This window comes from Rhincodon typus, chromosome 1 (assembly GCF_021869965.1).
Source record: "Rhincodon typus isolate 14 chromosome 1, sRhiTyp1.1, whole genome shotgun sequence".
Lineage (NCBI taxonomy): Eukaryota > Metazoa > Chordata > Chondrichthyes > Orectolobiformes > Rhincodontidae > Rhincodon > Rhincodon typus.
Genome location: NC_063332.1, coordinates 119,984,352 through 119,993,889, shown reverse-complemented (window position 1 = coordinate 119,993,889; position 9,538 = coordinate 119,984,352). Strand labels below are relative to the sequence as shown.

Below are 9,538 nucleotides of genomic sequence, written 5' to 3'. Positions count from 1 at the left end.
CATTAATAAATAGCTTGCCTCCCACAGTCCAAAGATGTGCAGGTCCGGTGGATTGGCCATGCTAAATTGCCCATAGTGTTCAGGGATGTGTAGATTAGGTGGATTATGGGGGCATGGGTCTAGATGGGATGCTCTGAGGGTTGGTGTGGACTTGTTGGGCCAAAGGGCCTGTTTCCACACTGTAGGGATTCTATGATTTATGAAACTCTGGACTAAGTGGAATTATACAAATTTATTTAAACACACCTTAGGGAATCCCCTGTGGCATTGATCACAACTCATGTAGAAATTTGTAACCCAACATGGTCCTTCACAGCCCTATGCTTAACTTCTGCTCATATTAATTCAATCAGGTGGAAATTTCTTTTGGTAAAATTGCTTGGAAATGATTAGTTTCCTGAAAAAGGGATACCAAAAAATTTAGTTTATTTGTAGCTGTAAAATTTATGCACTTAGATTATCGAAACAATTTGAGCTAATGAATGTGACATTTGGAATCTAAAAGCAGTTCGTGGTAGATCACATTTTTAAAACTTGTCTTTTCATTTTTGCTTCATATCCAGGTGGTTTCCGGGGAGGCGGTGGGGGTTTCAGAGGAGGCAGAGGTGGTGGAGGAGGAGGACGTGGCTTCAGAGGTAAGGGAAAAGTGCTAGCAAGTGTCAAAAAATTCCTGTCTTTACCTTCAGTATCTTGCAATCATCTTTTGTTGTTTTGTTACTGCAATGCCAAATTATTGCTCGTTTTTGTGATGCTGGGTGTTCAATTCAGATAGAAGAAGACTGAAGGATCAGATTCAATCAGCCCTGGAATTGGACACACTGATCGTGCTGAACGCTTTGATTATTTGTAGGAATGTTCCTCCTTTCTCTCATATAAAAATGAATACTGTAGCATTCTGAACAAGCGAAACTTGAAAAGTAGGATTATTTTTACTATTCATAATCAATTGAGGTGTTTTAGTAAAGTACCTCAAGTTTGAAACTGGAAGGTCATTTTTCCCATCTAAGCAGTGGTGACTCGTACCTAGATGAGTCTGAAACTGATGCCCTGTTCTTGTTCTTTGCATTATAGCTCTGTGTCCTACTCTCCTTTAGGCATTTGTCCAATTGTCTTCATAAAGAAATTTATCCTCTTGCTCATCTTTTTTGTTGACTGTTTTAAATTGATTAATTTTTGTCAGTATTTCCCTTTGGTTTAGGAGTCAAACATCAGTGGTGACTCAGTTCAGAGTTCAGTGCACTTTCAGAAATTCTATAAATATCCACTTATAACATCTCAAATTCTGCAGACCTTTCAAAAGCTTTATCTACCTCTCCTTGCTTTTTCAGGGAATTACATTGTGAATGCCACACTTGCTAATCAAGTCACATTGTTCATCTATGGCCTTCTGCAGCATTTTGTTGCATGTATGCTCCAATTTCTTTGTTTTTGTTACCATAATGAATTATTTTACACTTTCAATTGCATTTGCCACTCACCCCATATATTCCATTAGTCTGTCTATCTCTGAATCTTTTATAATTCTCTTCGGTGTTTGCAAAATCTCTGACCAAATCAATTATATATGCTAAGAATAAAAGTAAATCCAGCACTGAGCTGTCACGTGCAACCCCTCCATGCTTTCTTTTAGTGTAAATGATCAATAATTCTAACACTCTTATATGCCTGTATATTTTAATTAGACCTTCTGTGAGACATCTTGTCAAGTGCCAACTAAAAATCCATTGCTGCATTGTCTTTATTTATCCAGTCAGTTCCTGCCTAGAAGTTCAAGTTACAGTGTTATAGTTCCCCCCATCTGACCACCACTGTTTACTCCCCTGTATGTTATTCTCTGGAATATGTTGGGTTGAATCTTGGAAGGCAACCCTCAACCTATCTATACATGTATTTTTCTGTAATGGATCATTGTTGTAAATGTACAATATTTTCCATTGCATTGTAGCTTGTCATGATTTGCTTTTGTTGTTTCTGACTCATATGCCGTTATTTCCTCCAACAGGTGGAAGAGGAAGGTGAAATTACAAATATTTGAAGATTGAACAGCAACCTCCAAGTTTACCACTTTATTCCTTATTTTACCAGATATGAACTGTGTCAAGTTGAAGTTTTTATCCTTAAAAATGTGATTTATTGCATGCAAGATATTTTTGTATTATTTGCATTGTAATACATCACAACTGTGTGTTTGATACAAATGCGTTTGAGGGTCCATTGTGTCACTTAGAATTTGTTTGTACAGTGATAGAAATATCAATATTCTTATCGAACAAGTTCTGAATATATTTGTACACGAGTGCAAAGGATGTAAGTTGCATTGTACTATGCAAATTGTACAATGATCTACTGATTATAATAATTGGTCTACAAAATAGTACAGCTTGAGACGATATTTCAATGTGATATTTGTTTGAAAATAAATGTTTTTACAGAAACTTGTGAGCCTGTAAGTTATTAGCTGAAAACCAACTGACTTGAGACGATGCACTGCGCAGGTAGCCAAAATTGAGGGTTCAATAACTTGGACTATTTTATTTATAAATTAAATAATGGGATGTGGGCATCGCTGGTTGGACCAGCATTTATTGACCATCCCTAGTTATCCTTGAGATGGTGGTGAGCTACCTTCTTGAACCACTGTTGTCCATTTGACAGTGCTGTTGGAGAGGGAGTTCCTGCATTTTGACCCAGTGACAGTGAAGGAATGGTAATTATATTTCCAAGTCGGGATGTTGAGTTTTCATAAAACCTCTGAGCTTTTTCAGTCTGTGGCAGCTGAATGGATCCCCTGTAAAATTTGATGCTCTTAGGGTCTTTTTGGGTACGTTTAAAACAAATTGTCATCTAGCCAAGCGAACATAATTGGTAAGTATATTTTGTATACAGTAGCAAATCTCGTCTTGGCACATCAGTCACTACAGAATTGCTTTATCTGGATACAATACTTGAATCTAACAAAATGAAACTGCGAAAAATGCTTTTTATAATTGGCAGCATTTAACTCTGGGGGTGGAATTTTTTTACATATCTTATGGCTTATTTGGGTCCATGATCCCAAACCGACGCACTAAACTGATTCATGAACCTTTGAAAACTAGAAACCGTAAACTGCACGTTTAGAAAATTCCGGCAGCTGAATTAACAGATCTACCTTTTTAATATTGTTCCTTTTGTAACTTTGGAGCTTTTCAACCGTTTTTATCGTGAATTATTTTGATTCTAGTGACATATCACTCCAGGCTGAATCACAATTCTCCCTTACTTCTGTAAATCCTTGGTGTGTATGCTTTTGGTAAAATAAACCTTGGCGGGAAAAAAACAAAATAAACCCAATCTGATCATTAGTTTTGGCTCCTGGATCTGCCTCCTTAAGATTTTGTTCCAGTTTTCAAAAGCAATGCAGCCTTATTACTATGCATAATTTATGTGAAAAATATTAGGTGAAATTATGAAATAGACAAACGCATAAGTAACAAACACATCTGCGCATGTTGGCAGTAGATACCCTTCTCTCTAACTGAGGAGGAAGTAATTACAATATTTAAGGATTAAGTTTGTTTCTTAACTACTGAAGGGATCTCATTAATCTTAGTGTTTATGGGAATTCACAATAACTACTTCAATTGAAACTGATCAAACAGATCTTTTGAAGCTGACTCTTCAAATTGCACAGAACAGATTATTTTATGTTCTGTAAAAGTGTTAACAAGGTTTTCTGGATTTCAAATATCTGGCTATGTAAACTTGAATAGGCTCACAGTTATATGTGGACTGAACCAGTCTCACAGCTTTATTTTAAACATACAGTTATTTCGGCATTTGTCTTGAAACTGCTGAAAATTCACACATTTTTATCAGAATAACTTAGGTAATGGGATATTATTTTTTTTCATAGTTCAAGATTGGAAATAATTTAAACCTTCACATGAAAAGCATTAGTGATGTTCACTTTTGAAATGGAAAATTCATTACTGGAAATAGCAAGATTCAAGACAATGGGAAGAGTAGACTGTCAAATGTAATGTGTCCTTTCCCGCTATCCACAGTTACTTTCTCCTTTAATCATTGTCATGTGCTAAAACATCAAGGCTGGGCTTGGCAGTATGCTGAAGTCCATGATCATATTTCCTCTTGCACTTCTCTCCTACATAAAAGCAGAAACAATTGGAGAATTCAGTAGACAGTAATTAGGTCGGAAAAAGCAGATATTCAGACATGTAGTCAATGTATACAATCATACAAATATATTACTTGATATCAAAAAATAGAATTATACAATTTCATCCTTTTGAGGAAAAAGACGGGACCAAGAAGTCTTGGATGTGGATCAAACAAGTAGGTGTTCAGAGACAGGAAACCAAGGCATGTTATCTATCTTATGGAAGAGATCTTTAACAAAAATAGAAATGAACTTCTTATCTATGGTAATGACTTGGAAATATGAAAGAGGACAATCAGCATATTAGTAAATTGAAGCTTGTAGGATGAACAGAAAGGATTAGTATTGAGGGTTTATTTTTCAGCAGATACTGGCACTAGTACTGGGTCACTGAGGTGCTGTACTGATGGAATGGGCTCCAACTGAACCAGAATCAGACCAATGTTTTAGCAAAAATATTAAATAGGAAAATGGCAAATTTTTCAAACTAGTAAGAGGTAAGAATCTGCAAGAAGTAAAACAAACCTAAATAAGACTAAACTAAGGATGGTATGCTAATAAATGAGTTCTAGAAATGAAGTTTTAAAATGTGGGTCAAAATAAACTCACAAACTGATATTAAGAATGAATTAATTCGTCTGTATTACCGTGCACAGTATTCAAATAAAGGAAGGTAACTGAAGGTAAAATGTTGAGCAATCAGATATACTAGAGATAATTAATAGACATTTATACAGACTAACACTGGAAACTAAGCATTGAGGAGTCTTTTATTTAGAGAGTTTAGGGGGTGCAGGAGCTAATTTATTAGAGGTAATGGCAGCAGGAAAAAGCTAAAGCAACCAGTTGGAAGAATTATGTGAATAGAGATTAAAAAAGGATCAAACAAACATGAGACTGGAAACTATCCCTAATAGTGGAAGGTGCAGGAAGAAATATGTAATAAGATTAGCAAAAATGAGTTTTTTTTTAAAAAGTGCTTTAATTACCCTGAAATAAAATGGCTAGATAAGGTAGATGAAATTGTTGAGAGGACGGAGTTCGTACAATGTTCAGTGGACTCCTTTCTAACCCAATAATAGGGAATGAACTGCAGCAGAGAAATAGAAATAGGGGAACACCAAGGACTTAGTGACCATAATATATTCTTTGAGATCAGATGGTCAGAAGATAGAAATTTTGCAATACCTAACTCACCTCCTGACTCTTCAGATGTGTGTTAGAATATTTGATACTTGCCTGGATGAGTGCAGCTCCCAAAGACAAATTCAAGAAGCTCACTGACATCCAGAAAACAGCTCACTTGTTTGGTATCCTGTCTGCTAGTTTAAACATTCCCTACACTGCCAGCGCACTATGGCTTGTGTGCTGTTGATAAGATGCGTTGCAGCATCTCCCGTAACAATATGGGCACACAAGGCAATGAAACAGCAGAGAGGCGCATATGAAACAATATCCAATTAAAATACATATTCCACTAAAAAAAACTACCAACATTGATGAGATACCATGAATCAATAAAATACTAAAGAGAAAACTGAAAGTAAAAAATGGATCACACAAAGTACCTTGACAGTAGTATCAGAACTTGACAAGGACAATTAAAAAAGGGGGGGTGGGGGGGAAGGCAAATTTGTTGAAACTGAAATTGTTAAGGAATAAAAGCCAAAATAGTAAAATATGAGCACATAAATAAAACGATACATTGGGATGGGAATAGGCCCATGAAAGGATTGCATGACTTAAAATCTAAGACATTAATAACAAACTAGCTAAATATAAAATGAGTTGGGATGTCATCTTGTGGCTGTACAGGACATTGGTGAGGCCACTTTGAGAATACTGTGTATACTTCTTGTCGCCTTTCTATAGGAAGGAGGTTGTTAAACTTGTGAGAGTGCAAATTTGCAAGGATGTTGCCAGGGTTGGAGGGTTTGAGTTATAGGGAATGGACTTTTCTCCCTGGAGTGTTGGAGGCTGAGGGGTGACCTTATATAGGTTTATAATATCATGAGGGGCATGGATAGAGTGAATAGCCAGCATCTTTTTCCTAGGGTAGGGGAATCCAAAATTAGAGGGCGTAAGTTAAAGGTAAGAGGGGGAAGATTTAAAAAGCACCTGAGGGGTAACTTCCTCACACAGAGTAGTGCGTGTGTGAAATGAGCTGCCAGAGAAACTGATGGAGGCAGGTAAAGTTACAAAGACATCTGGATGGATATATGAATCGAAGGGCTTAGAGAGATATGGGCAAATGCTGACAAATAGGACTAGGTCAGATTGGGATTGCTGGTTGGTGTGGATGAGTTAGACCAAAGGTCTGTTTCCACGCTTGTGAATCTATGACTGAAGACTAGCAAATGTTACACCCTTATTCAAACAAACATATGAAGATAATCACAGCAGTTACATATTAGTCAGTTTAACTTTTGTGGTGAGGAAAACTGCTAGAAACAATAACTTGGGACAAAATTTATCGTTACTTGTGGAAATGCAGGTTCCTTAATAAAATCCAGCATGGATATTTCAAGGAAAAATCAGGTTTAACTAACATTCTGCATTCTTTTTTTCATTAGGTAACAAGTGAGTGTTGATGAGGACAATGCTGTTGTGATGTTTATGGATTCCAAAAGAGGTCTAATGCAATGCCCTAAAACAGATTTGTGAGCAATATTATAGCTCAAAGAATAAAAATAACAGTAGCAATGAGGATACAAAATTACTTTGTGACAGGAAACAGAGAGTGGTGATTAATAAATGTTTCTCAGGTTGTTAAAAGATTTATCATTGTGATCTGCAGGGGTCAGTGCTGATACCCTTGCTTTCTCTGATATATATTAATGACATAGACCTTGGTATACTGGGCACAATTTTCAAGTGGATGACACAGAACTTGGACACATTGTGAACTATAAGTGTAGAACTTCAAAAGGACCTAGACAATGCAGGAGGGAAGTATACGGTAAATGGCAGCATCCTTAGAAACGTTACCATACAGAGTAATGTTAGCATACAGGTCTACAGTTCCTTGAAAGTGGCAACACAAGTGGATCAGGTGGTGAAAAAGGCATATGGCATGCTTACCTTCATCAGTCAGGGGAAGGAGCATAAGTATTGGCAAGTCATGTTGCAACTGTGTGGAACTTTAGTTAGACCACATTTAGAATATTGCATATAGTTCTGGTCAGTACACTACCAGAAGGATGTGGAGTCTTTGGAGATGGTACAGAAAAGATTTTCCAGGTTGTTGCTTAGTTTGGAGGGTATTAGTTAGGAAGAGTAACGCTATCATCACTATAAATATAAAAGGAATGGTGAGACCTCACTTGGAGTTCTGTGTGTAGTTTTGGCGTTATTTCCCAAAGAAGGACATTCTCGCATTAGAGGCAGTGCAGCACCAGTTCATTAGATGTTCCTGGGATGAGACAATTGACCTATGGAGAGGGATTAAGTAGATTAGGTATATATTCCTGGGATTTGAGAATATGGGAAATGATATAATTCAAACATGAAATAAATATATGGGACTTCTCAAAGTAACTGCTGAACAAGTGTTTTCCCATTTGGCAAATCTCAAACACACAAGCACAATTTCACATTATGGAATCTGCCATTTAGGACTGAGGTGAAGAGAAATTTCCTTAGTCAAAAGGTTGTGAATATTTAGAATTCTCTATCCAAGAGAATGCCCAATTATTGGTTGTTGGATTTTTGGGCATTCACAGAATTAAGGGATATAATGTTAGTGCAGCAATGTAGATTTGAGGTAGGGCAGTCTTGAAAATCATCATAGCATCCCTACAGTGTGGAAACAGGCCCTTCAGCCCAACAAGTCCTCACTGACCCTCGGTGTGTCCCACCCAGACCCATCCCCCTAAATCTACACATTCTGAACATTCTGGATAATTTAGCATGGCTAATCCGCCTAGCCTGCATATCTTTGGACTGTGGGAGGAAACCAGAGCACCCAGAGGAAACCCACACAGACACGGGGAGAATGTGCAAACTCCACACAGACAGTCGCCCAAGGGTGGAATTGAACCCAGGTTCCCAGCAATGTGATGCAGCATCACTAACCACCGAGCCACCATGCCACCCAAAGGGATTACTCTTGTTTTGATTTCTCTTGTTTTTATGGAGTGATAAGACTGAAAAACAGAGAAGTTCTGCTAAACTTGTGCTGAATCCCACTTTATCACACGTAGGAGTATTGTATACAGTACTTTTACTATGGTGCAGAAAAATGTTAAAGGATGTCACCTTGTGAGATTATGCCTATCAGAAAAAGATGATAAACTAAGCCCCTCATCTCCTGAAATAATTATGGTGAGACTTGAAAAAAAATTATTTTAAAATTATACAAGTTTTCATAAGGGAGACACAAAGAGAATGTTTCCACTTGCGAGGAATGGCAAAACTAGGGGCTATCAACATAAATAGTCATCAAAATGTTATATAAGAAATTCTGATGAAGGTTTCAATCTGAGAGTGGTGAGAATTTGTAAGGAGGTATCAAAGAATGTAACTGAGGCAAATAGTATGGTTACATTTAAGGGGAAGCTAGATAATCATTTGAAGGAGAAGGAAAGAGTGAGTTATGCTGATTGACTTGCATATGAATAGGTGGAAGGAAGCTTGAATGGAGCACAAATAACAGCATGGAGCAATTGGGCAGAATGGCCTGATTCTATGCTGCATGCTATGTATTAATACATCATTCTATGGACAGGCTGAGAGAGATTTTAATGACAAGAATGGACAAATTAAAGTGATTGAAATATAAGAGAAACCCAAAGCGGCCTAAATTATGTAGGGCCAGTTGCTCTTTTGTAGTCGGTAATTACTTTTATACAATTACGTTTCACAAAAAGCTTCTAAATGTTCTCCATTGTAGCTTTGTGGAGAAGGTAAATTCAAGTTGCAAGACGAGCTCACATCATCTCAAAAATGGATATGGATAAAGCAGGGTGAAATGATTTCTGTGGCCCTTCTGCTTTAAACTTCTTTATACAACAGCTGAACGAACCTGTGTCAGTTCAGTGTGAAGAGATCTGAAACATGTTCCGACTCAGGACGGGTGCTGGAAGTACAATTTATTTATTGTAAGAAAAGAGCATTGAGCACCATGTGACTTTAATCTCGTTCAAGTAATTCTCTGCAAAGTACCAGATCAGTGGAGCTCATTGTTTATTTAACAAGTAGATTGAGTTCCAGATTTTAAACTCCTTTCATTGGTTGATCCAAAGAACTTTTCAGCAGCCACAGTGACAGTCTTTGTGGTTTGCAGACAAATCTTTGTGTCCGATTTTACCATTGAATAGATAAAAACAGAACCTCTCTCAGTTTGTTTTTCGAATCGTTAAGTATTTCTTAACCACTTTA

The 9,538-nt window shown here is 37.1% G+C and overlaps 1 protein-coding gene across 1 annotated transcript in view; it reads left to right on the top strand.

The window, feature by feature from the left end:
- Positions 1–2,435, top strand: part of gar1 (GAR1 homolog, ribonucleoprotein) — a 39,224-nt gene extending 36,789 nt beyond the window's left edge. The window contains exons 6-7 of the mRNA XM_048603887.1: positions 564–635; positions 2,003–2,435. Coding sequence (XP_048459844.1) covers positions 564–635; positions 2,003–2,019 — 89 coding nt within the window. The 3' untranslated portion in view covers positions 2,020–2,435. The remainder of the gene's footprint in view (positions 1–563; positions 636–2,002) is intronic.
- Positions 2,436–9,538: the final 7,103 nt, after the last annotated feature.